The sequence below is a fragment of the Brassica napus genome, chromosome C1 (assembly GCF_020379485.1).
Source record: "Brassica napus cultivar Da-Ae chromosome C1, Da-Ae, whole genome shotgun sequence".
Lineage (NCBI taxonomy): Eukaryota > Viridiplantae > Streptophyta > Magnoliopsida > Brassicales > Brassicaceae > Brassica > Brassica napus.
The window spans coordinates 4598537-4626093 of record NC_063444.1 but is presented as its reverse complement, the minus strand read 5'-3'; the positions used below and the strand labels follow the sequence as shown (position 1 = coordinate 4626093).

General features: G+C 35.3%; 6 protein-coding genes across 7 annotated transcripts; 3 read left to right on the top strand and 3 right to left on the bottom strand.

The window, feature by feature from the left end:
• Positions 1 to 1634: 1634 nt before the first annotated feature.
• Positions 1635 to 5942, bottom strand: LOC106375446 (cyclic nucleotide-gated ion channel 17-like). Its single transcript, XM_013815356.3, has 6 exons — positions 5667 to 5942; positions 4662 to 5424; positions 3729 to 4030; positions 3533 to 3644; positions 3225 to 3461; positions 1635 to 2673 (listed from the first exon to the last, which is right to left on the bottom strand). The coding sequence occupies exons 1-6, from the start codon at positions 5693 to 5695 to the stop codon at positions 1936 to 1938; spliced, it is 2181 nt and encodes a 726-aa protein (XP_013670810.2). The 5' UTR covers positions 5696 to 5942; the 3' UTR covers positions 1635 to 1935.
• A 797-nt stretch (positions 5943 to 6739) lies between these two features.
• LOC106374244 (RING-H2 finger protein ATL14) lies at positions 6740 to 7587 on the bottom strand. Its single transcript, XM_013814317.3, has one exon. It carries the CDS (start codon positions 7424 to 7426, stop codon positions 6947 to 6949), a length of 480 nt encoding a protein of 159 aa, XP_013669771.2. The 5' UTR covers positions 7427 to 7587; the 3' UTR covers positions 6740 to 6946.
• A 1523-nt stretch (positions 7588 to 9110) lies between these two features.
• Positions 9111 to 9957, top strand: LOC106375169 (putative EG45-like domain containing protein 1). The gene is made up of 3 exons (XM_013815042.3): positions 9111 to 9286; positions 9463 to 9736; positions 9830 to 9957. The coding sequence occupies exons 1-3, from the start codon at positions 9187 to 9189 to the stop codon at positions 9834 to 9836; spliced, it is 381 nt and encodes a 126-aa protein (XP_013670496.3). The 5' UTR covers positions 9111 to 9186; the 3' UTR covers positions 9837 to 9957.
• A 4512-nt stretch (positions 9958 to 14469) lies between these two features.
• LOC106375447 (RING-H2 finger protein ATL13-like) lies at positions 14470 to 16311 on the top strand. The gene has a single exon (XM_013815357.3). It carries the CDS (start codon positions 14734 to 14736, stop codon positions 16153 to 16155), a length of 1422 nt encoding a protein of 473 aa, XP_013670811.2. The 5' UTR covers positions 14470 to 14733; the 3' UTR covers positions 16156 to 16311.
• A 1792-nt stretch (positions 16312 to 18103) lies between these two features.
• On the bottom strand, positions 18104 to 19514 carry LOC106374245 (transcription factor IBH1-like 1). 2 transcript variants are annotated; one of them, XM_048745322.1, is made up of 3 exons: positions 19160 to 19514; positions 18402 to 18948; positions 18104 to 18319 (listed from the first exon to the last, which is right to left on the bottom strand). In XM_048745322.1, the coding sequence occupies exons 2-3, from the start codon at positions 18938 to 18940 to the stop codon at positions 18271 to 18273; spliced, it is 588 nt and encodes a 195-aa protein (XP_048601279.1). In that variant the 5' UTR covers positions 18941 to 18948; positions 19160 to 19514; the 3' UTR covers positions 18104 to 18270. The 2 variants fall into 2 exon arrangements, with proteins under 2 accessions (XP_048601279.1, XP_022550255.2); XM_022694534.2 differs by having other exon boundaries at positions 18104 to 18948; positions 19160 to 19499.
• A 5585-nt stretch (positions 19515 to 25099) lies between these two features.
• Positions 25100 to 27181, top strand: LOC106372850. The gene is made up of 3 exons (XM_013813118.1): positions 25100 to 25279; positions 25343 to 26113; positions 26171 to 27181. The coding sequence occupies exons 1-3, from the start codon at positions 25100 to 25102 to the stop codon at positions 27179 to 27181; spliced, it is 1962 nt and encodes a 653-aa protein (XP_013668572.1).
• The last annotated feature ends 376 nt before the right edge of the window (positions 27182 to 27557 follow it).

Here is a 27557-nt window from a genome sequence, read left to right as displayed (position 1 = left end):
AAAACGTTTGGTCTTAATTCCATCCGAATTGCTGATGCTCTGTCTCAGTTTCTTCTCCCTCTAATTCATACTCCTTTCTTTCTTCCAAGCTACTTCTCCTGGTTTTGTATTTGATCCGTTAATCAAATTTTCAACTTTGATTACCACTTCAAAGATAGATCCTAAAATTTTGAAAGTGTGGGACGAACGAAGTAATGTAATGATGAACGTATGAGGAGAGAAGAGGGAATAAAACAGAGAGACTAATAACAACAATTATTTCTATGAAGAAATCTCCATACTGAAGCAAAGTATTATGATGATTGATGAATTTCGGCGAAGCTTACCTCTTTATTTATAGAATAACTTTTGTAACCATCGAGGGTGAAGGTGCTATTGAATGCGAGTTAATGAAGGTGGTGGTTTAATGGAGTGAATGAGAACGTAGATGACGGAGATCCAATGAAAGCTTAGACCGGTACACCTCTTCTGGTAAGAGGCGGTGGCCTGTACTTGGATCGACGCGGCGGTGACGTCTTCTTTACGCAGACATAAAAACTGGAAACATACTTGGGTTTATACGTACAACATGAAAGCCCAGATATAATAAAAGCCCAAACAAATTGTATTTACGTTTTAATGAAACGCTGCGTACGCGGACACGTGTCAACACTATGGACTTCGACTTTCTGATGTGGCAAAGCAGGAGAGACTCCAACATTTTTTTATATAATTAGATATATATATATAGATAGATAGATAGATATGTTACTAGGTTTGGGCAAAAAATCCGGATCCGAAAAACCGAACCGAACCCGATCCGAAAAAATAGTACCGAATCCGAACCGAAATTGATTAAATATCCAAATGGGTTCAAAATTTTGGTAGCTAAAGAACCGAAACCGAACCCAATCCAAACCGAAGTATATCGGATATCCGAATGTAACCGAAATATATTTATATACTTAAATATATTACTTATTTTTAGATTTAATATATATTAAAAACATCCAAAATATATAAGACACTTTTAAGTTGTCTAAAATACTTGAAAATATATATAAATAGTCAAAAGTAAATGTCTAAAATAGCTAAAATATATTCAAAACACCAAAATACTTGAAATATCTATTGATTTTCTATCCAAATATTCAAATCAAACCAATTTATATGTTAATTTTAGGTATTTTGACATATATTATACAAATTTATATGTAATATATTATTTTGTTTTACGGATTTTGAAAAATTTTAAGCATATAATGAATATTAAAATTTTAAAAATAATTTAAATGGGTTATCCGAATCCGAATCGAACCCGCAAAGATCCGAACCGAAATTTAGAAATACCCGAAAGAGACTGGAATCTTTAAACCCGAAAACCCGAAATCCGAATAGATCCGAACCGAAAGCCCACCCCTATATGTTACTCTAGTTTATGTGTTTTGAACACCCTTTTACAATATATGTTACTCTAGTTTGTGTTTTGAAATGATACTGAAAATGGTAAAAAACACCCATTTCATCTAAAAGAAAACCATGTTTCCGTGGCCCTCTCATAGTCTTTGGCTCCCATCGACTAATAAGAAATTGCTTCTTTAGCAATATGCAGAAGATGCTAAGAAAACAACCTTTCTTAACATGGAGTTAATATCTCGACGCTAAAAGAACCTTTATAAGAATGTGAAGGTTGCAAAGGACAGACTCAAGTCTCAGTCAAAATAAAAACAATCAACGTACGAGAATGCTTCTACAGAAGATATAATTCCAGTGAATCTTTTGTTCCAAAGCTTAGATTACAAAAGATGTTTTCATGTACAAAAACCAAAACACACTAGATTTCTTTATAACTCCCCAATAACCAGGAAACCTCAATATGTAGCGTTACTTAATCATAAGAAAATCACCAGTGTAACTAAAACCAAGTCAGCTTCTTTTCTGTTTATATGAATGCAGTCAATCATCAGGCTCAGCAGAGAAATCAGGCTCTTCAGGTTTCTTGAACCGAGGCATCTCCACATCCTTAACTCTCTGAGCTGCAACACCACGTCTTGTATTAGCTGCAAAACGTGAAGCCAAAACCATAACTCCAATGTTCATCTTCGTCTTTGGACTCGACCCTACACCCTCTTCCTCTTCTTCTACTACTTTTCCAACCACTACTTCTTCTTCTTCTTCTTCATCACTTTGCTTTGATTCAACCGCAGTGAGATGATTCTCCATAGCTCTTCTCTTGTACCTCCGCCAAGCGGCTTGTATGAAGCAAGCAGCCCAAGTCCTCCAATGGTGAGAGTAGAATCTGAAAGTATGTTGAAGCTTCTTGCTGTGTAGCCTCCTAAACTGATTGGCAACAAACTTCAAATCTTCAGCTCGAAGAGCGAATGCTTCAACTTCAACTAAGGCCCTAACTGTTCTTGTAGAAGACGGTAGATTCAAGGTTGATTTTGGAAGCAAAGCCCACGAAAGAAGCTCTTCTCCACAGAAGTCTCCAGGTCTTAGTATGATCGAGTTGAAGAAACCGGTTCTGCCTCCATTGGTTGTGGAACTCTCGAGTCTACCTCTGATGATAAAGAGCATCTCTGTGATCAAGTCACCTTCACGGACAAGGTAAGTCCCTTCCGTACACAGAGAAGAGACCAGACGCTCGCATATGGCGTCAAGCAACTGATCATCCATTTGTGAGAAAAATGGAACCTGCATGATTCAGACATAAACACATTATGGAGTTACAAAAGATTTTACAGTGTAAATGGCTTGCAGCTAACACCACACTCGAGAAACTAAAACCAAACCAAACTCTGGACTGTAAGAGTTAGACCATTTGAAGGATAACCAAAACTAGGGCTGGGATTTTGAACCCAACAGAACCAAACCGAACTAAATTTTTTGGTTAGTTTGGTTAGGAGTTCCATTTGATTCTGTAGTTTTTCTAAAGTTCGGTTTTCGGTTCGGCAATCAGTTACTTCGGTTTTCTTATAAAAAGAATATAACCAAATCACACCAAAAATCCCAAACCGAACTAACCAAAATAACCGAACTAACTAAATTCAACCAAACTTAGCCCAAATTTTAACAAAATTAAACTAACATAACCGAAATTAAAAAAACCTAGGTAGGATAACGAATCGAATACCGAACCAAACTTTATTTCGGGTTAATTCAGTAAGATTTATGTTGAACCGAACTAACCAAAAACCGAATTACCTGAACCCGCAGGCCTAAACAAAAAACACTGAAAAACTTACTCGTCTAACAAGGTCTAAGCATAGGTGACGTTGGATATCACGGCGAAGATCAGTGGGTAAACTTTGTAGGAGAACCTCTTCGTCAACTCCTCTTGCTGCAAGCCACTTATACTGCTCATATCGCCTCACACGGTCTCTCAAATCTTCAGGAAGTTGGCGATGTCTCATCCACTCCTCCGTATCTCTCTTCTTCAATCTCCATTCCTCAAGCCGTACCGTCAAAGATTGCAAATATGTCTGACAAACAAACCAAGAAACATGAGATTTAAGAATAAAAGTAGATTTTGAAAACCTTTTGCTGAACTTACCTGCATATTCCCAATGAGATGAGCAAAGAGGACAAGACCAAAGATTGCAATGAGCACAGCAAACGTGGTTTCACCAATGAATGTGGTCGTTGACAGATTCTGTCCATAAGAACTGGGATATAATAGTAACAGAAAGAGCCATTAGATTATGACATATCTAAAGTCTGAGTTTTGATGTTCCTATGTAATTAATTACCTAAGCTGTTGCAGCCCCCACCACAAGCAGTAGAAATATCTCTCGTTAAAGTTTGAAGACACAACCTTTTTAGTGATTGCGTTCTCGAACATCCCATACTTAAACTCTCCCTTTCGTGCATCGCAGAGTTTAAACACGTTTGTGACATTTGCCCATTGTTGCTGCCTGGCGTCATAGAGTGGTGAATCACAGTCTAAGTAATAGAGATAACAGTTGACTCCACCATGTTCTTTGTTGCATCTCGTTTTCCAGCATGACGTGTATCTATCAAACGATAGTATATACCACGCCGCACCAAGCACCTGTGCCAACACAAAAACCAACCTATCTAGATTATAATCATCATTATATAGAATAAAATAGGCTTGGGCACATTTATCCGGAACCAAAAAAAAATCGGTTCAGGTTCGGATTCTATCAATGACCTGAACTGATCGTATATCTCTAAAACCTGAAAACGGAAATCGAACCGAAACCAAATAAGTAGCCGGATTTTTATAATATAGTTTATATAGTTATAAATATTAACTATATTTGGTTTAAAATAATCAAATATTTTAAAAAGACTATTTATAAACCGAATTACCGAAAAATAAAGTATCCGAATACTTTTTTATCCGCAATATCTAAAATTATCAGGAATCCGAAAAATCTAAAAAATCTGATATCTAATCCAAAAACTCTGAATTTTCTCACTTTCTTAACCCGAATTAACTCGAAACCAGAACCGAACTTGACCCGAAATTATCTGAATTATCTCAGATATTAGCAGGTTCTCAACATATTAGCAGGTTCTCAACTTTGTTACCCGAACTGAATTTCCTAAATACCCTTACGGATCCTATATCTCTAGAACCGAAAAAACAACGAAAACCGAAATAAACAGAGGCCAAGAATGAAACATGAGACTAATAAAGGAACGTGATCACATACATGACTAGCTAGCATGTATAGCAAGAGATTATAAGCAGCTCCAGCCCAAGCAGTCTTCGTAACCACACCAGTAGCTTTAACTATCTGAGAACTCAACGGGATTATCAGATAGAACCTAGGAATGTACTGTAAGAGCACAATCAACGCAAGATCATTGTTGCTATGATCAAACCGGTAGCTTCTCGTAGCCGGCATAACAAACCAGATAACTATCTGAGGAAGCGGCAACGTAGCGACGAGGTCGATGATGAAGTCAGACTTAAGATACCTCCAAGCAATAGCCTTGGGATCCATCACGAGCTCGCCTCTACCGAACACACGAGTGCTCGAGTTTGGAGCGATGAAACCTGTCCTGAACTTGATGAAAATGTGGAGCAGGTAGAAAAGATCCGCAATGGTTCTGAAGAAGGTGACGAGGATTCTTAAGTTCGTGTCGGTCTTGGCGCAGGGGTAGTCTTTGTTTCCACCGATGGCTGGGACGAAGAAGTATAGAGGGTCGATGAAGAGAGCGAGCATGCAGGAGATGATGAAGACCCAGTTCCATTTCAAGACGATCTCACTCCCTGGGTCGAGAATGGTTTTGTACCATGAGGGTTTGGAAGATTTTGACTTGTTGTTGTCAGTGTATCTACTGATTCTGTTTCCAGCCAAGAGATTGTCAGGAGGTTTGAGTGCTGAAGGTAGAGAGAGTTTGTATGATTTGGACATTGGATCATTCACTGCCCATATGGCTTCTTTGGGTTCTTTCTTATCTGAATACAACCTACAAAGATAGAAACTTTACTATTAGGGACTAAATTAAAGCTTGGAGCTTTGATGTAATAGAAACACCACTTGTGTATTATCATCAAGAAAGAAGACAAAACTAAAGTAAAGTCTAGATTTTTATTCCTGGACAACCCAATCAGAGAGCTGAGAAAAAGGTTCACGACTTTGAGGAGAACTAATATGACCCGGAACAAGAAATCTAACTGAAAGACAGTGAAATTGAAGTGAAGAACTTACATAAGAAGCTTGTCCTTGCTCAACTCCATTAGAAGAAGCTGCTTAAGCTCGAGAAAGAAGAACCCTTTTGATCCAAACAAATTAAAGAAAGAGGCTTTCTTTGATTCGTGCAGACTCTGACACTCTCACTCTCTCTCTAAATCTGAGGAAGCTCTGTTAATTCCTCCTGGGGGAATTGAAACGAGGGAGGCACGGGACGAGTCAGAGAGCGTATCTTCTTTCCTTTTTTTTTTCTCACCTTTAAGAGATAAAAAAAAAAGCAAAATCGAAGAGGATATTTGTGTGTTTTTAGGAATATTTAGAGCTCATCGATGTAATAAAACAAGAAAGTCAACATATTTGACCACATGACTTAATTAGCTAATCAGAGTCATTATTAGTGGGGGAATTAATGACTTTTAAAGGTTTGTTTATGTGTGTTGCCTTGTTATTGTACCTATTAAAGGTATCAAACTATGAAACGCTACGTCACAAAAGAACACTTTCATAGGCCTGTCGTTAGATCCAATCACACTCATCTAACTGAATCACAACTTTTGATCGCCCTCATAAAACAAAAAAAATTAACATAACTCAGGGATATGAAGCTGGTAAACTGAAGAAGACACAGATTCCAGGTTTTACTTCATTATAGATAGTTTGAAACGGAAACATTGATGAAAAAGACTAAACTTCACTTCATCATGGACAAATCTCAAGTGAATAACTGTTAGATCATCAAGTTATAACAGAAGCAACATGTTTAAAGTGAGGACAACGCTTCTGCTTGAATTTATCTGTATATCAATTTAGTCTCATGTGTTATCCAACTGAATCTGATCAGAGGAAAGATCGAAACTTTTCAGACAACGTATATTGCTTACTAGTGAGCAGAGCTAAAGGGATTGTGTACAAAACAGCGAGTAAAAACTTTGATATCCAGTCTATAACTTTAGCAGATTGAGTTACACAATTGGTGTAATATTCAAATTCTTAGTATCCAATCTTGAAACTATGTTGGTTTCTCCAAAAACTCAGCTTAGAGAGAGAAGCAATTCATCAGTCTATATTCGCTCAAAATCAAAACAGTTAAGGAAGAAAGGAACAAGCTTTCAATTTGTTGAGCTCTGTAATAACTGTACATGATTGATTATTGATGAAAACCAAATTTGCTTTAACATCATCATAATAAAAACTGAAGTGAACCAACAACTAACTATCAAACAACAAATCTACTACTACTAGAGAAACTAGTACTTTCTTCTCCCATCAAAAAGTTCTCACCTTTCCCCCTTCCAATCTTAAACCCTATCCCTGCAAATCGGACAAGTCCCAACTTTCACCAGCCAAAAGTCCACACACTTCCTATGAAACACGTGTCCGCATCCAGGCAACCTCCGACACCACTGCCCTTGTCTGAACCCATCGATACACACCACGCACTCGCTTCCGTACTTTGTCGCCTCGCAGAACTTGAATTGCGGAAGGCTCTTCACGCATCTGGGAGACAACCCATCCGAGGATTCGTGGCGGCGGAGGCGGCGGCGGTAGTTACGGTGGAGAAACCAGTAGAGAGCGAAGAAGAAGACAGAGAAGCCGAGAGACATGAGGATGAAGAGCAGGGCGGTTAAAGCTACAGGGATCATGATGAAACCCACGAGGATTTTGGAGAGGATCTTCGTTGGAAGATTCGTCGTGTTGCCGCCCTTCGGTGGCGCCGGATACGGCGATTGTTCGCCGGTGGTGGTGATTGGGTCATCGTAAGGAATAGGTATCGACATCGGACGGAGATAAAAATCTTCTCTTTTTTTTTTTTTTTTTTTGTTTTGAGACTCTTAAATAATGAAAACTCTGTTTGAAAGATAAATGAGGAGAAGGGGTATTACGATCAGAAGGATACCATATTGATGGAGTTTGTGAATCGGATCGAAAACTGTGGATACAAACAAACAATACAAGGGGTGTTGTTTGTAGTATTATTTTATTCATTATTTGTAATTGGTTAATTATGAATATGAGGGAATATTCGGACATTTTAACTAGTTCTCTTCTCTCCCTGTGACTTCGCTAGGAAAGTCTCTTTTTAAATTTCTTCGAAAATATGTATATTGTTTTTAATTAGAATTTACGTTACAAAATGGTCCACCATAATTGCACAAACACAAAAGGTTGTACGTATATTTTGGGTACAATGACGTAAAACTCTTTATTTTATTTTTTTTTAGTTTGTGATGCAAAACTAACTATTCTTTGTGAAGTATCTTGAGGATTCGTGATATTTTTACGTATATATTTAAAATTAAATTTATTTTTCATAATTGATTAATTATTTTGAGATTAAATACACTAATAAAGAAATAACATAGAAACCTTTTTGAAACAACATCAGAAAATAGATTACCTTGTGGTCTTTACCAAAGGTTATCATACGTAATACATAATGTTTTCCGAAGAAAAAAAAAACTAGATCAGATAAAATAAAAAGTAAATTAGGCCAAATATACACAACAAAAACTATAATTTACTAACTAACCGAAAATCTCGTACTTTCTCTTTTTATCTTTTTTTTTTTTTTTTGAATTTAGCTTTTCTCTTTCTATCTTTCTCAACCTTTTCTCCACAAATCTAAACAAAAAATTCTTTGTTAGTTGGCAAATAAACCCATAAAACAAACGGCTTGACCATATTTCATTTTAAGGATTAAAAAGTGTAAAGTTAGCCCTATGATAAATAATACGGATTTAAAAGAATAAATGATTTTGGTCCCAATTATAAAATAAGTTAACTAGCATATGACAGTTAAAAATTAAAAAAAAAAAAAGATTTTGTTCCACTTATTATTTTTATCTCTGAACTCTCCTGTGTGGTAAGACAGAGTGGGAAGAGATAGAGACAGACCGACAATGGCAGCTTCCTCGGTAACAGGCTTTCTCACCAAGCCACCACCTTTTTACATTCTTTCTTTGCAGCTTTTTTTATATTATCTCCTAGCTTCTTTTATACATTTCCCTTTGCGATTTGAATCCGGTTATCTACGGTTGAACTTGGTTTAGAATAATGTCTCCTATATTGCCGTTCGGCCCATTAGCATTCGGATTCTAATCTGCAGAGGTTGCAGTTTATTTGGGCTGTCAAATGATGGCTTCTGTCCATTCTTCATCTAACAAAACCGTTCGGTTTACTCCGAATTTGGTTCGATCTAATTGACATGGACATATATGTCCATACCTCTCAACACAGAGGATAAACAGTTCTTCATGTCTTTCTTTTTTTTGCTCTTAATGTCTTTCAATTGGGAATCGACACGAAAGCAAAAGTGGGAGTAGTCAATTTGACTTTGACCAAAATATAGAGTAGTCAAAAATTCTATATGGTAAGATATTACAATTAATGCATGCTTATCAGGAGATTTAACATATAACATAACACTTATATAAAGTGGCTAAAAAACATAACACATATAAACAGGTATTCCTCATATCAAGTATAGAAACAATCTTAAATATCTTTTTTGCTTAAAAAAAGAAGAAAATAACGAGCCATGGGTAAAAGAATTTTGGTTTTCTCCGTCGTTATTGTTTTTCTCTTCTCTATTGCATATGCAACTTCTGGAATCGGAACTTTCTACACAAGTTACATTCGTAAGAATATTATTTTACACTGTTTTTGTGTAACCCATATAAGAACATATAAAAACAAACTTCATATTACGTACCTCTCTTTTTTTTTTAACTTATATGTACCTTTTGATATCTAACTAAAGCGAAATGTTATAACTGTATAATGACCTGTGATGTTTTATTATGTGTGTTGATAGCATCGGCATGTTACAAAGATACGCCAGAAGGAGTGATGATAGCTGCAGCGAGTGATACATTATGGGACAATGGTCGAGTTTGTGGCAAAATGTTCCATGTGACATGCACCGGACCTCGTAACCCCGTGCCTCACCCCTGTACCGGTAAAACTGTGACAGTTAAAATTGTTGACCATTGTCCCGCTGGCTGTGCTTCTACTATCGATCTCTCCTTTGAAGCTTTTTCTCAGATCGCTAATCCTGTCGCTGGGATCATTAACATTGATTATACGCCGTAATTATTCGACAACCTAATACATATTTTATGTCACATTAGAATAAATTGTATCCGGGATTTTAATGATGAGATTGTGTTTTTGTATTTCAGGGCCTAAATGTCGATGGAGTTCTCAAGGAAAATAATGCTCGGATCTAGAAAACCGTAATTGTATTGCCATTATAGATTTGTAATTGTATTCAAAATACTAATAAAATCCCCGAGGTTCATACAAAAAATAAGATTGCATATTTTCCCTAATGAGTCTAAGAATTTGCAAGTGTAGTGTTATTGGTTTATAGATTCTCACATTCTCATTAAAATCTAGTGTTATTGGTTTGATAATTCTATACAAAATCATTTGTTATTCAAAGAAATTAGATGTTAATGATTCTATAGATCTATTAAAGTAAGTGTTATTGAGAGTTAGATTCTTAATATTTTAATTCACAAAACAAAATTTTGAGAATACTACATGTTTCTCTTGAATTTTTAGAATCAATACATTACTTTATTTTCATAGATTTTCACAACTCTTTTCAAATTTAACAAATCTCCCAACTTTTAAAATCAACTAACTCTATAAAAAGCTAAGTTTGATTAACACCCCCTTATAGTTTGCATAACATGATTTTAAAGATAGACAATTAGGAGGTATGCATAACACATCCAAGTCTAAAAACGAAATATGCTGACCAGAGTATTTAAATACGCGTAGACAGTTAACATGTTTATTAACAACCTATTTAAATACGATAGGCAATTAACATGTTTATTAATGTTAAAAAAAAAACATGTTAATTAACAAGCTTAGTTGAACATGACATTTATTTATTGATTCCACATGTAAAGACCAAACACACAATTTTGTAATTCTGTACAAATAATCTCATTTTAAATGAAATTTAAGTAGTTGGCAAAGAATATTTTGTTAATATATTTTCATGCATGCCAGTGGTGTGTATGGATCTCTTATTTAGTTATTTGAAATGAAATTTTATAACCCAGCTAAGACTCTCTGTTTAGAGAAAGAAGGTTTATGCATTAAGAAGAAAAAAGAAGACTTGACTACCCTTTTTGTTAAATATGGACCATAAAGTATGAAGCGATTTGTAGTTTTTTTTGGGGATTATATGCAAAGGTTTGGATGTTTGGTTTCTCGCTGTCGCTGCATTTGAACTTTTTTTTAGGAAGATCAATCGATATCGCATTGGCAGATAGTCTTAGACATGGGCCAAAATAAAAAGATTGGCGAATCTTACATGTTGGTATTTGAACATTCGCTAACGATGGGCCGAGATTAATAGAAATAGTTGGCCGAGATTAGTAAAAAGCTTGTTACCAGGCATATACACGAACTGCAAACTCGAGCCCTTGGATAGCTTTGACGACCCCCCCCCCCCCCCCCCCCCCCCAAATAGAGGCTTTTGTTTTGTCTGTTAAAAAAATATTTGAATCAGCGAACCGTAGAATTGGAAGAAAAATATTTGAATCAGAAAACCGTAGAATTGAAAAATTTCGAGATTCGAAATATTTATTTTTGTTGATTTTCTTTGCTTTTGAGGTGACTTCGATACTACGTATACGCAGTTGTTAGTACTGAAATCCATGAAAAGACTAACGCTTTAGTTTGAAATTTTATGTAAGCTAATCGCTAGAAATTGATCAAAGGCGAGTTAAGATGATGTTATGTGTATAAAACCGGTTAAGTGAGTTGCAGTGGAGAAAACCTTTTTGAGGTTTGACCTAGGTGAATGTGTACGTACATCTACAGTGGTGTTCGAGTTCTTTACAGAATGTGAAGTCTTCATTTCAATGATATTTTGATATGTCACGTACTTTCCTAATGGGTTTGCTTAAACATTATGATATTGTACATCTCTATTATACAGATTTTATAAAGATGGACAGTTAAGCAAGGGTCTTAAACTTATTGGCAAAGCAATAAATGTATAATATAGCACATGCACATGGGGATTCTTTCCTGTTTATAAGGTTCAATTTCTCATTAAATATGGCTCCTGGTAACTGCGGTTTGAACGGTGCGTAACAAACGGTTTAATTTGCGATGCGGTTTTAACAGTTATAAAAATATATAGATATATGGTATATGTAGAGATTTTTGTTACTGTTGATTGCGGTGCGGGGCGGGACGGTTCGTAACATTCGAACCCTATATCTCCAATACGTGTATTGTGACACATTTTAATATTGTTTCGTGAGAAATGGTGTCCAATGGAGAAAATTTCAACGATTGACTGAACTCATGAATTCAAATTTAGTTCGAATTATTAAAGAATTTAAAAGCATGTAATGACAAATTAGTGGTTACAAGATCGTGGGAGATCTAACAACTTTTTTTTTTTTGTAAAAATGGGAGATCTAACTTGAAAGTTCATTGTCCCATTGATCCCAACCCTGATCTGTTTGCCATTATTTTCACAGTAATATTATCATTGGAAAAATGCTCAACTAACTGATCTTTGTTTTTCTCTTAATTCACCTATGGTGTAAACTCTTTTCTTTTGAAACAAGTAGTGAAAGGTTCGACCAAAAAAAACTGATCTTTGTTTTTCTCTTCTCTCCTGTATATGAAGTCTACCATGTATTTGGCTCATAGTCTATTGCCTGACCGTTGTCACTCAAACAAATTATGTAACCTATGATTTAAATTGTGCATATACGTTTCTTGGTTTTCTTTTTGTAAATGTTTTCTGTATAAAAAAAATCAACCATCATGTTTTGGGTGGATGAGTTTCTTTTGAGTTTTTGTTGCCTTGTTGGTGCTTGGTAGACTGGTAGTCCTTAGATTAATAAATTATTCCCTCCGTTTTTTAATATAAGTCGTTTTAGAATTGTACACATAGATTAAGAAAATCACTAATTTTTTATATTTTCTAAACAAAAACATCATTAATTATTTATATAACCACAAATCAACCACTAATAAAATAGAAGATATATTATCATTAGTCATATAATATTAAGTGTTAATAAATTTTACATAGAAAACTGAAAACGTCATATAATTTGGAAAATAAAAATTTCTCTAAAACGGTTTATATTAAAAAAAACCGGAGGGAGTAATATACATGAATACAGTATCAGATATCCAGTGGCTTGCCTCGGTCCATCTTGGAGCTATTTCTTGAGTTTAAATTCCAACTAGTCACCCTTTTTAAAGGTTGGGAAGATTCATTTAGAAAAAAAAAAAAGAAAAACAATATGCAAAAAAAAAAATGCCCTTTTTCAAAAAAAAAAAAACAATATGCAAAATATATATGTCGATAGACGAGTTGCATCACTACAGGATCATGATTATATTCATCGAACTAGTGATTCATTTATTTATAGGAAGAAGTAGATACGCTTACAAAATAACTTAAAGTCAACGTGTTGGATCTTGCAAACCTGCCTAGTAAGAAAAAAGCGTCACACAGATAAGAGCCAACATAAAAGATTATAAGTCTATAATTCTTATAGATATTTTGCAAACAATCGATTATTTGTTGTTCTACAAAATCAATTTAAGTATGTAAAATTGAGTTTATATTTAAAAATTGTTTGTTATGAAGTAGTATTATAAGTTTCTAAAAATACATGAATGCGTACATTAAGAAGCGCTGAAGGAGTACATTATCATGTTTCGCTAAAATTTAATTATGTTTATGATAAATTTGACATGTGAATGATTAAAACATTTCATGTAGTTGTTATGTCACTAACTCGGTTTTATTGGTCAATGGAAGCAGGTGAATCCGAAAGAAAATAAAAAGTCAATGTAGACAATGAAAATAATATGATTACAATAAGAATAGTATTTTCTTTTGAACTTTTTGGGGGAAATATGTTTACTACTGGTTAAAGTGCATAAGATAGGACAAAAATTTCACCTCGAGTCATAACATAAAGGCATCGAACCTTCTCATAATGCTGATCTCTTGTTTCGTCCCTGACCAGTCTCCTTTTCAGCAGAGTTAAAAGTTAACCCACTGCCTCCAAAAAGATAATACCATTATTTGTAGACGTCTAGTAACTAGAACAGCCTTTTGAGAGATTCGTGTAAACAAATTGAAATAGGTTTTTGTGTAAAATTAAAATATAGTGTAAACAGTTTTAAGAAATGAACAAAAGGAAAAGGAAAGTGTTTTCTTCTGGTTTGACTTAATAAGTTGGACCCCACTAAATCTCGATAAACAGAGTTGCTCTCTGCTTCTCGCTTCCGTGTCCTCTTGTCCTATGTTTCCGTTCCTGAACTTTCCATTTTTCCAAAATTTTATAAAAACAATAATGCAAGATATAAAATGTTTTCTTTTGTTAATACAAAATAAAATACAAAATAAATATATAAGTAAGTTCAATCTTGAAATGGGAATAATAGTTTGGGATTTAGTTGTCTAGCTAAAAAATAGGAGTCATGTTATATTCAAGATACTATTATTTATTTATTTAATTTGTATATGAAGACAAGTAATGAACTGTTATTTTATGTATTTGAAAATACCCGTGAAGTTCGTGGTGGTGTTCTTTGTCTTGTTGATTTAAATGGGGATGCATGGGATTTGGTGAGATCACAAATATATTATTCATGGAAAATCATTTACTAATTAATTTGCTTCATTACCTCTGATTTGTTTCTTCTTTTAAACTAATCTTTGATTGACTTTGCATGTTGTCTGGAGGTTATAATCAATTAATTTTGTTTGAACTTTATAATCAATTAATTACAGTCTCGGAAAGTCTGGAGATTCAAGAGGCACCACTCTTCTTGGTGTAACTGTTAAAAAATCTTAAATGAAAATTTTCTCTCCTGTCCTCATCAATGGTCCAACCTGTAATTCTCTTATTCATAACTCTCTCCATCATTTTCCTCTTACAAAACAAATCTCATAAGAAAAAAGAAAAACAGGGCAGCTCTCTCTCTCTTTCTTCCTCTGAGAGCTTCCATGTCTGAAACCAACAACAACAACAAAGCTTGACTCTTTCCCCTCAAGTCTCCTCTTTCTTGCAAACCCATGAAGTTTCCTCGGGAAAATATGAATTGGGTTTTCTCAGAAATCAAAACAACTCAGAATCTCCTCTCTCCTTCATCACTTCCCCGACCACCACCAATAACCATCCGACCAAACACAAACTCCGACTTTAACAGCAGGATCAATCCGAGCATTCTCCTGATAATCATAATCCTCTCCATCATCTTCTTCCTCTCGGGTCTCCTTCATCTCTTAGTCAGATTCCTCCTCACACCGCGTAGAAGAGACAGAGAAGATTACTTCGACAACGTCACTGCTCTTCAAGGCCAGCTTCAGCAGCTTTTCCACCTCCACGACTCAGGAGTCGACCAATCCTTCATCGACACGTTACCTGTTTTCCATTACAAGTCCATCATCGGTCTCAAGAACTACCCATTCGATTGCGCGGTCTGTCTCTCTGAGTTCGAAACAGAGGACAAGCTCAGGCTTTTGCCTAAATGCAGCCACGCCTTTCACATGGATTGTATCGACACGTGGCTTCTCTCTCACTCTACTTGTCCCTTGTGCAGATCGAGTCTCCTCTCCGACCTCTCTCCTCACCAAGACCCTCGTCCCTCTTTTCTCCTCGTTCTTGAGTCGGCCAGTGATCATAGCTCGAGAGAGATTGTTGGAGATAGAGATGGTGCAGCTTGTGTGGGTGCGAGTGGTGCTGATGATGTGCAGCCTAATGCTCATTCACGATCCAGTTCTCATCTGGGCAATGATCTTGGATCGACCCGTGTGGATTCGGGTCGTAAAGATCAATACCAAGATGGTGAACTGGGTGGTTCGGTCGAAAAGGTTGTTCCCTTTGCAGTTAAGCTAGGGAAATTTAGGAACACAGATGTTGGAGAAGGAAGTAATATCAACAATGACATTGGTACTAGCAGCATTATAGATGAAAGGAGATGTTTTTCAATGGGATCATATGAGTATATTATGGATGAAGAAACCGCTCTTGAGGTTCATGTTTCAACCAAGAAAGTGTCAGGCAAGAACCCTCGCTTGCCTGGCCACAGGACCGCTATGTCCGAATGCGGGTTTGATCCAAGTGGGAGATTGAAGTTTAATGGGAGCGGCTCGATGAGGATCATGGAAGAAGCGACCGAGAAGAGTGTAGTCGAAAGAGAGAGCTTTTCGGTATCAAAAATTTGGCTAAGGGGTAAGAGGGATAGTCAGGGTAAAGTTCAAGGAAAAGAAGATAGTTCATTGGTTTCTTCGTCTCCGAGAAGAGCATTCTCTTTCGGGTTATCAAACCCGAAAGAGAATGCGAAAAGCGAGAACGGTTGTGAGGAAGATAATCAAAAGGTCGAAAATGCATCATCTTTGGAGGTGAAAACACCATCTTTTGCTAGGAGGACTATGCTTTGGCTTGCAGGGAGACAAAACAGGGTTGTTCATTCTTCTTCTGCTTCTAATGTCTAGTTTCTATATCTTTTTTTCTTTTTCTTTTTTTTTTCACATTTAAATTTCTTTTTCAATTGTTATTTTGTGTTAGTCCCCATAAGTTCAAAAACAGGTGAATCATTGTAGAAACGTGGTGTTGAAATATAAATATTGTTAGGCATAGATTGTTAAACATTTTGGTGCGTCATGTTTTTGCAAATCTTTTTCAGTTCTTAATTATTTGGCCCAGAACAATTAATTGTCGATTAAAGCTTCCCATCTAACCAGAAAACGACACAATTAAATGTAATGAAATGATTGTATTAGTCAATTAGAGACAGAAAATAAAATTGCCAAAGATTCTAAACCATTTGAATGTTTGTTGAAGAAACCGTATAAAAGTCTCTCTATGACTATATAGTCAGCAACAACTAAATACTCCTATCTTGTTAGGTTAAAAATCATACTAGCTTAGCCAGCAGCAACAAAATCTGTTCAGCAGAACAGTTACTAATATATTTTCTGTCTAATTAAAAAACAACTATAACCAATTAATCATATACGTTTCACTTGAGATACAAACGATAATTCTAAGAATCTTGAAGGAATAATCTTCTCTTTGTTTATTTGGATTTTTCTTTCTTATAGAGCATTAGATAAGAATTTGGTGTGGTGGTAAGACAGTTGCATTGAAGTGAGGCAATTCTTCATCCGACAAAAGAGTGACATTTTGATTCTTGTGATACGTTCTATATTAAAATGTGGGTGTGTATGATATACGTATATATGTTTTAATGTTGAATGAATAAGTTTTGCATTAATTGGTGAATTAATAATGGCCATGGAAGCAGTTGGCTTACATGCCCACTAGTCACTTGGTCTTTATTGCGTGACGACATATACTAGTTTTAATAACATTGGGTTATGTGCGAATAAATTCAGCTCATTTTTGAATTGAAAAGAAGAAGAAGAAGAAGAAGAATAAGTGAACATATATTATATAGTTATATACTATAGTGTAAAAAAAAAGTTATATACTATAGCCTCTTTTCAGTTTTAGTGAGATGCCTTTATTTTGTGAAAGTGAGTCTTGGTTCTTTCATTTAGTTCTCGAGTGGGTCTACATGAGATATACTATCGTCTCAAAAAAATATTGACACACATGAGCCACAATATATTTTCAAATAGGACCATATGCCATTGCCAGTACCTAGTTGAAAATATATTATGTATATCACATAGATAAGAACTCACTGCTCCACGTCTCTCCACAAGACGGTAAAAGGAGAAGAGTACATGTCCTCGCTTTCTATGTGCGTGTGTATGGACATTTTCAGTTGGACTGGTTAACAAGAGTCCAACTGTTAACAGAATACATAAGAATCCAATCAGTGACTAACTGGGCTGCTGGGCCTAACAAGAAATACACATGTTTCTTAAAATATGCAAGGGTAATATGATATGGACATCCAAATCTTTTATTTAATTTTCGTCCAATACTCTATAGTGAAAATGTTACCTACACTCTAGCTGAAAAGATTTGAGCAAATAAGGAATCCGAACCAATCAAAGTTAAATTGAAGATTTAATTGAGAATCAAATGCATACACATATATATGAAAGAATATGTATGTTTTTTGGATTTTCTCGTTGTCATTTCTTCCCTATTAATTGAGGCTGATTGATGGAACATGAGTATGTACATAAAAGCCAAATAACTGATTCTTTCACAGGTTGAAATTGAAATTATTGTTTGTCCCGTGCTACTATCCTTTTTGAAAGCTGAAACATAACCTTTCATAACAAGTCAAATTTACTCTTATAGTGACAACTCATATGAGCTAATACCATTTCCTCTAGTAAGTTAAAATCTGATCAATTTTTTTTGCTTTAAAATCGTGGTTTGAATCTTTTTTTTTTTTGAACAACTCGTGGTTTGAATCTTATGTCTATAATATTTCCAAGAAAAGCAATGGAAGCATAAAAATATACCAAAATGATATCAGTAAATTAAATGCACCCGAACGACAACCATAACTATACACAAACAATAAAAAGCATGCTAACAAAATGTTTCAATTAAAATCGCCATTAAGTAAATAGAAAAATTCACATAAGCGTGTATAAATTCTGTTTTGTACTTACTATAAAATTCTATCCATCCTCGATCGCAAATTTCAGTTTCCCCAAATAATACGCGGTCCTATCAACCAGCAATGATCCCATCCCATCCGATCAGTATCATGCTTCACAAATTATCTCCACAAAAAAAAAAAAACATTTACCGTTCACTTCCGGCCTCAGCAGCATCAACAATACTCCTCATGACATTCACTTGTGTCTGAAGCGAGACAATGTAATCTAAGGTTTCTTGTATGAGCAAGACGTCATTGCTCATAAACTCTCCACCGGGGACAACGTTTCTTAATCCTTGAGTCTTTTTCTTGACGAGCTTCCTAGCTTTTGCTGCGACCTCTTCGATTGCTGATCTAGATTTCCTCCTCCTCAAGATCTTCTTGCTTCTTCTCACTATCTTTCTATGACACATAACCTTAGGCAACTTCTTGTTGATTAACGTTTCCGCTTTGATACCAGAGAGCATCTGACGTACGAGGAAATTGTCCTCGGTGGCAGTTTTCTGGATTAGGGCTCGGCTCCAACAAGTTGTTCCTCTCCTTAGAGATGCCATTGCAACGTCTGCAGAGAGCTTTATCGCTTTCCTTCTCTCGGAGACACTGGTGTTGTCTATCAAAGGACGGTATATCTGAAGGCCCATTTGCCATTTCTGTAGGAATTCTTCCTTCATTGAGCTCGTGGGTTGCATCTTAAATCCTAATCAAGTAAAATTAATTAATACTCAAAATTCTGAATAATTCTTTTCAAAAAATAAACAAATTCTAAGAAAGTAATTCATCCATGTTGCCTTTATAGGTCAAAGTATGCATCAAAGGGAGACATGTAATATACATCAAATCATAATCACATGATATATATATTCCCTTTAGGGTTCCTTATCAAAATAGAAAGAGACATGAACAAATACCTTTTTTGTAGAATTTTTGTTCTTCTTCTTTTGGTTGAGTTTCAAAGATTAGTTAGAGGATATCTGCGGTCACCTCACGAGTTCTTGAAATTGACGAGAGAGAGAGAGAGAGAGAGAGACAGAGAGGTAAGGAAGAAAGGAGAAGATGGACCATTTTATTTGTTTCAAAAGGAGAGGGAAAATGGTGGGGCAATTGGAGATAAAGAAGCACATGCATGCACATGCTGTGTATGGCCCCACGTACCCTTTTGTATTACCCTATAATTTAGGAAACTTTTGTCGATTATTATTTGTTTCCGCCGAAAATTTGTGATGATATATGTTTATGCTGTTTCAATTTTTTTTTTTTATCTTTGTTAATGCCGATATTTTTTGGTTAATGATAAAGTTTTTTTGACATCGTCAATGTTGTCTTTTAATTTTGAGGTATCTAGATCCATGAAAAGAGCTAAACTAATCTTTAAATGGATGCTCTGACTAATTTCTAAAAATATGTTACAGTTCACGGAGAGATTTACACTCCGGATATTTAAAAGTATGATATCATATCTGCGTGGTCACGAGATAAGCGTAATGAAAAATCCGAGTCGCTTCATTCACCCGAATCATTTACCACTAGACCACCAAACCTCGTGGTTATCATCTACAATGTTAAGTTTATTAATAAGAAAAAGTGGCTAATATATAGTGCACAAACAGAAATTCGTAGTAGTTCTCCAATGTTGTAGATTGAGGCATCCATCCATGTTTATATATATACACTTACGTCGGTTAACTCTTTTATTTATAAATTATCAAGATCCGTCCATCATAACAAATAAAATGCGCAAACAAATATAATGTTACAAGACTAGCAATATTATCCATGTTAAAGTTCAAAAAATATTATCCATGAATTAAATGTATTTATTTTCTTTAACTAGTTAATTAACGAGCTTATAGTGAATTTATAGCTGAAACTATTGTAACTTAGCCCTTTTAAAAAAAAACTATTATTGTAACTTATTCTAAAAAGAATTTTATTGTTTTGGTGGATCACGTACGTCTTATTATAGTGATTAAATAATTTGTGTATTATAGATTAATAATCTCTGCATAAATAAAAAGGAAATTGAAAACTTTATGCTGCAACTGCACCAGCCCGTGTTATACGGTGAATCACTTCTTCATATTTTCTTGAAATAGTGATCAATTCACTTGCTATGTATCAAATATAAACGTATATATATATATTAACATCACCACATTATCTGTGCTTGCTACAACTTTTTATAAACATACAACTTTTTATGTAATTGACTGGACGTGGTAGCTCGTTTGGTAAGGATTTTGGGGGCCAATTATCATGCTTCCGGGTTCGACGCCAGGCGGAGGGGAACTGCCCATCTTGTCATCAAATGCGGTACTGAGTGTTGGACCTTGTCCCCAGCCCAAGTATAATCCTCCCGGGTGAAGTGGACCGTTGCCTAACCGGACCCAGAGAATGATCCACGTAATTGGGGAACCCTGGATTATAAAAAAACAAAGAACATCAATGGTTTTAGTGGTGAAACGTGGCGACCCGCAAACTTTGGGAAAGCCTGGTCGAAAAGAGAAAAAAGCAAATAATAATTTAAAGATATATATAACTAAATCGTTTTATTATTTGGGCAATTCAATCTAGAAAACGTAAAAAATGATTTGATAGACGCTGTACAACGTTACACATGAATGATATTGATATTGATATTGATGGATGTACATTCATAAAATTTGCAGTAATATACCATTTTCTTATAATATCAAATTATAAGTTTTATCCAACAAAATACATCGAACGTGGATCGTGGACGCGAGAATTTCTTATCCAATGGACCTCCGTAATTTACGGGAACCTTTCCACAATCATTCTCCGAACTCTACACGCCCACCATCTCATGTCGTCACCATCTAATCTAATCTGATTTTATTTGATTTAAATATTATCGTACAGGCAAATATATACGAGAAATTGCTTTGTATACTTTAACTTAACATCCGGATGCACATACACACATATTCAAAAATAAAAACACTGGCGTTACAGAAAAAAACACACACTGAAACGACGTTGTGAAGGTGAAGGGGGGCAGTGGCGGAGCCAGCTTGGAGCATGCGGGTCAGTTACATGTGTATTTCTTTGAAAATTTGGGAAAATAGTGCAAAACTTAGTTAATTAAAAACCTTTTTTCAAAAAAAAAAAAAAACTTAGTTAATTAACCCATATATTATATGTTGATTATGAATTGACCCTCCTAACATATTCCCTTAGCTTGGCCACTGGGGGAGGGGCAACGTTCTTGCACGCACGCGTCCACCGCAAACGCATGTGCACACATGGAGGGACCCTTGTCCACCAGGGACTGACGGACCCATTCAGTTCTGTTCACTCTTAGCTCGCTAAATAAGATTGTTTTTGTATTCGAACATTTCTTTTAATATAACTGTTTCTCTTTTAATATATAGTTGGATAATGCTTTGGGTATAATCTAGAATCAACAAACATAATCTTCTTTTAATGTCCCCTTAAATCAAGGGAATATTAGCAGGGGCTTCTGCCGTACGCTTCCGAGGACAAGTAAAAACTCTCCCTCCCTGATTACTTAAATTAGTTGTTTATAGGTGAAGTTTGAAAGGTCAAAAAGCTTAATTAAGACTTGACTATGAAGCTATACATTTTAAGTATCAAAATGATGTCATTATATACATGTAATCATAAGTTATATATGTAAACTGGTGAACTGACACATGAATGTTTACAATGGTCGTAGAGCATGTTAAAAAAACAAGTTTTTAGAGCAGAACCTTAATGATAATTATTGAGATTTAAAACTAGTAAACGTTATTAAGCGACATTGAAGGTGTGGGATGTCTTCATTTACGAATCTTCTCTTGTTAAGGGAAGCTAACAAAAAGGTTGACTTGGGGTCGTTTACCCAAGTCATCTGAAATTTATGAGACCGTTAGACATATGGTAATCCCTTTAATATTAAAGTAGAAGCATTTTTAGAGACTAACCTTATGTCTATGTGTTATTAACAAGAATGACATTTCTTACGTGGTAACACCACATTCCTTCTCAGCCTCTTTAAATAAAAACCCTCTCCTTACTAGATTTATTACATTCTTTGCCATTATTCATTAATTATATCTTAACATAATGTTTTAGTTATGTTAATTGGTTACGTGCGTTTATATGGGAGATAATTAAGGGGATCCGGTAGTTTGTACCTATACACTACACACGTATAAATCAGTTTATAAAATGGTATAATCGAAAATGATTGTAAATAGTAGTGTTTTATTTTCAAAACGATGTCTTTCTATAATAAATGGATCTTTATAAACCGGTTTATAAAAGATAAATAAAATGGTATAATCGATATCACAATATATCAAAACGGTTTATTCAAAACCGGTTTATATCATTATAAAATATATGAAAACAATTTATTCAAAACCGGTCTATATCATTATATTATAAGATGTTATGTCTTGATATCATCAAACGATCCATTTATTTGCAACGTCCACTATGTATTAATTGTAGACGTGCATGGCGCAAAAATGATATATTGACTACCTTATTTATATTTTGTAATTGTTAAAATATGCAGTATAGTTGATATATTGACTACCTTATTTATATTCCTACGTTAATTAGTTGCACTGATTCGCTTAAATTAAGTTTCAAAAGATTAAATATGAATTGTCGATCACGTATTTACGATTCCAAATTAGGAATGTATAATATTTGAAGATGACACTAATTTGGTTAACACTAATTTGGTTATATGTGTACTCATTAATAACGGACGATTTTGGTAATGGCATTGATAATTCAAATTGAATCACATATCAGAGTTTAAGTAAATGAGTGCTCTGATTTTAACCGAATCACATTTCATATAGAAAATATATTTCCGCTCGAAACTAAATTTACTTCAGGTCAAATTTCAAATGCATATGTAATCATCACTGATTGATTTTCAAATTTAATATGATTGACCATATATCCTCAGTTTGTTTCCTATAATATGGCAAAAAAATCGCATGCCTTAATAACAAGGTAACTAATATATTCAGTATCGACTTAGCATTACGAATTATCATAATGGCGATTTATGATATCGAATATACCCTAAACCTAGGCGCCTTGCATACATTGATGGTTTTTCTCAAATTGTCTTTGAGCCCAATGGTGTTTCAGAAATCGATGCTTTCAGAATGAGATAATACATTTCGTTCACAGATTTTGTAAAATAATGTGTTTAATTTCGCATGGTGATATATATTTGTATTTCGCATAACAGAATTGCAAACGAAGAGTTCTGAAGACAATATTCACGATAGTTGTTTTTTCTCAATTTTAATTTTAATTTTGTTTTCTTATATTTTGTTTCTTATATATTTTATTACTCTATTGCTTATGTTGCATTTTATCTTATATTTATAATTTATTCTATGAAAACAATTATTCTATTGCCTATGTTTCATTTTATCTTTACTTTATAATTTAGTTTATATTAGTATTTGCTTACTCTTATTGATTCACTTCCATGAACTATACTTCAATTAAACAAAACTAATAAACATGTTTAAAATAAAAATTGAAGCTTAATTTATATTCACATACTCAATTTCGTTTAAACACTTATTTTATAACATGTAGTATTTTTTTCTATCACTTTACTTTTATAATGTCTATAAATTCAAAGTAATAATCTATTTAAATATACTCACTCCGCGCATGGCGCGGTTTATCACCTAGTTGTATGGTAATGTAACAATTTTGAGACGGTTATCATACCATGCATATATATGACCTGCAAATATTATTATATATGGGCCTAGTTAACTGATTGCTTCCATGTGCAAACTTTTGTTAGTGATCAAGGCTTCAGACCTCATAAGTCCCCTTTTCACATGCTGTGTATTTTAATATGATTATCCCATCGACTGGAGAAGGTTGGGTCTTCATTTAGTCTATCTTTTTTTTGGTTGAATATTTATTCTATCTATTAGAGAGGTTGTTAGTAATACATGTAATCATTATATTAGTTTTAAAAATTGTTTGCATCTCTTAAACATAGTCTAATGGCAATGTATTCGAATTTCAGATCAGGTTGAAATTCAAAAATCTATATCTATACTATATAATTTTTGATAAACAGATAATATTCCCGTAATTTTTAAACTCGGGTCAAAATTTATATTCACCTATTAAAGTAACAACTTTACATGTTTTTCTCGCAGTTTCAAGTTAATTAGGAAAAACAAAAATTTAGAGTTATATGCATAGACCAGATTGAAATGAGATTAGTGTTGCTCTTATGCAATTTCACCAAATTTGACAAAATGAAGGTTGTGAAAATATAATTAAAGAATGGCCAGTTGGAAATATATCTTCCACGATAAATATTGTACTTAAATATTAATTTAATTCATTTTTAGATCTGTGGAAGCAGATATTGTTATTAGAGAGATCTAAATAAGCGCCTGCACTTTGGCACGACTATAACAAATGATCAAACAAAAACAATAAAAAAAACAAGAAATTAGTGATAACTCATGGACTCGACTCACTCGTCTGCACTATCCTAAGACTACGTCAGGAAAAAGCTGTCATGTTAAGATGATCGGATCTCTTGTACTAAGACTTAGTTTAACCTCGGAAGATTATTAAAGATTCAATGTATATATATAAATGTTATGTTTGTGGACGATCGCGATTGTATGTACTTGAAAATAATCATAAAACACATTATTTAACATTTAAACCAAGAAGCACGCGCCCCTAATTTGCGAAAAGAAAGGCGACAACCCTTACAAGCTCTCCGATTCAATTCTCGACGCTCTCCGGCGTGAGTCGTCGCCAATAGGCCACTCCGGTAATCTCCCTCCTCCTTTCCGGCTCCTGTCATGGCGTCGGAGTTTGATGCTCCTCCGTCTCCATCATCAACTTCGTCGCTTTCGACATTAAATCGGTCGTCGTCCTCACCGGCTCTGATGGACTCGACAAATGCTCTGATGGACTTGAGCAATGGATCCCAAGTCGTCGTCAACAACTCTCTGTCTGTGCCCTTGACTTTATCGTCTCTGGTTATGTCGGCAACATGAACTTCTCAAGATCGAGTTGTAGTTCCTCCTTTGATTTCAGGTAAGGTCCAAGACTGTGACACTGCTTCTCTGTTGATGAAACCAGCTAGCTCCATAGTTCCAGAACCCTCGGCTACTTCGGAAATCAACGTCACACTTGCCTCAGCTACTCAAGACGGTAGTACTAGCCTTAATTCTCCCCAGTCAGCGCAGTTGCAGAACCAGGAAACTAAAACTTCTGATATCAACAATTCGCAAACACTGCCATCTGAAAATGCTCCTTGCGAAAGAGCTTTTGTCCCTACTTTGGGAGCTTGGGCAAAGCCTCTCCTCTTTAAACCTCTTGCCACTCCTCCCGAACCAAGTACTCCATTAGATTATGACCCAGTGATAGTCGGGAATCAGTTAGCTGCTCTCTGGCCGTCCTTAACCGATGAGATCTTGAACAAGAAGCCAAAGAGCAAACATCAAACTCGTACTTTACAGCCTCCCGTTGAGAAGCTTCCACTTCCTGAGCTAAAAGCTGATGGTAGTCTTCGATTTCCGTGGGCTGCAAGATTGAGCCCTCAATCACGAAATCTATACCGGGCAGCTTATCCGACTTATAGACTTGACGGTACCCCAGAGATTTCTATTCCTTCTAAAGTGCTAAAGCTTGGTCCCGAAAATAAAGAAGAGTATATCATAGGAAAATTCCACAGGTGTTCTCTGCCCCCAGGTGGTCTGGTTCATGCAGTGGCTAATAGAATTTGGGGAAGAAGCTGTAAGATTAGTTGCAAGAAGATTGGTGAGTCATCCTTCATGTTTCATATCCCACACGAACCTATTCGTCATTGGGTTATTCAGCGAGGGGTTTGACATATTGATGACTGCTTGCTTTTCGTCCTGCCATAGACTCCAGAAGGCTCTTTCAAAATCTCTGAAATATCTACGTTACCGGTATGTGCCAATCTGAAGAATATTCCTGATTGTTGCTACTCTAGACTAGGGATAAGTCACATTGCTTCAGGACTTGGAGAGCCTATTCTTACTCATAAACCTCGACTTGATCCTACCAGTATGGGTGAAGCAAATGTCTTGGTTGAAATGGAGCTTGATAGAGATTTTCCAAAGCTTATTGCACTTGATGATAAACAAGGTAGCATATTTCTGGTTGATGTTGAATACATATGGATTCCATCCATGTGTGAGAGGTGTGGTAAGCTTGGCCACAAAGAGAAGAGGTGCCCCTTACCTTATAAGCCGGCTAAAAATCCAATCTTGCAGCCACATACAACAATTGTTAGTAGTGAAGTCCCTGTTGTGGATATTGACCGTATTCTACAACAAAAGGATCCTTTAATCCCCTTTCCACCATCTTTTGTGTTCCAAAGTACAAATGCCTTAGAAGGTCCAAGTGCAAATGACCCCATTCCTGTTATGCAATCTAAAACGGAGGCTGCTCATGCTCATGACGTTCCTTATGGTCCTTCACATACTTCAGAGGTATGCTTAGGAAACCCAATAATTATAACTTCATCCTCTTCTTCTCAGTCACTACATGAGAAGCCCGTTGATCCGCATAACTCAGTTACCACTTTCACCACATTAATAGATTCAAAATCTATTCCCATTGATACACCGATTATGGAGTCTACTCCATCCAACATTATCAACAATGAGGTCTTAGAATCTATCGTTGTTGATCCTGTGACCACGACACCTAACCATCGTGCATTTGAGAGTCCTTCTCGTTTTACAGTGCTAGGTGATGGGGATGAAGTTGAGATTGAGCCTCCAAGCTCGCTTAGCTTGACAAGAGGTGGGAGAGAATCAAAATCTCCTATCAAGTACCAGAACATGGAATGGCAGACAGTACTAGGGAGAGGAAAACGTGGCCGTCGTGGCCGTGGCTCTTATCATTAGCTATTGTCTTTACTACCATTGATGGCTTCTCTAATCTCTACTTTTGTTTCATTGGTTTGGGATTCAATACATCATGAAGCATGTTTCGTGCAAACTCTTCCTAACTATAAGACTCTGGTCTTATCATGTAATAGTTTATGTTTTAAATTGAAAGCCTTTTTTCAAAAAAAAAAAACATTTAAACCAAGAAAACCATAAAACACATTGTTGCCGTGACAAAAACTTAGAAACCAGAAACAAATTGAACCAATTTTTTACCAAAAAAAAGAAATTGAACCAAAGTTCGATTGTAAACTTATGTACAAGTTCGATTTTAACACGAGTTAATACACGAGAAACTATCTGAACTGGTGTAGTCTCTCGTCTAAGATCTTTT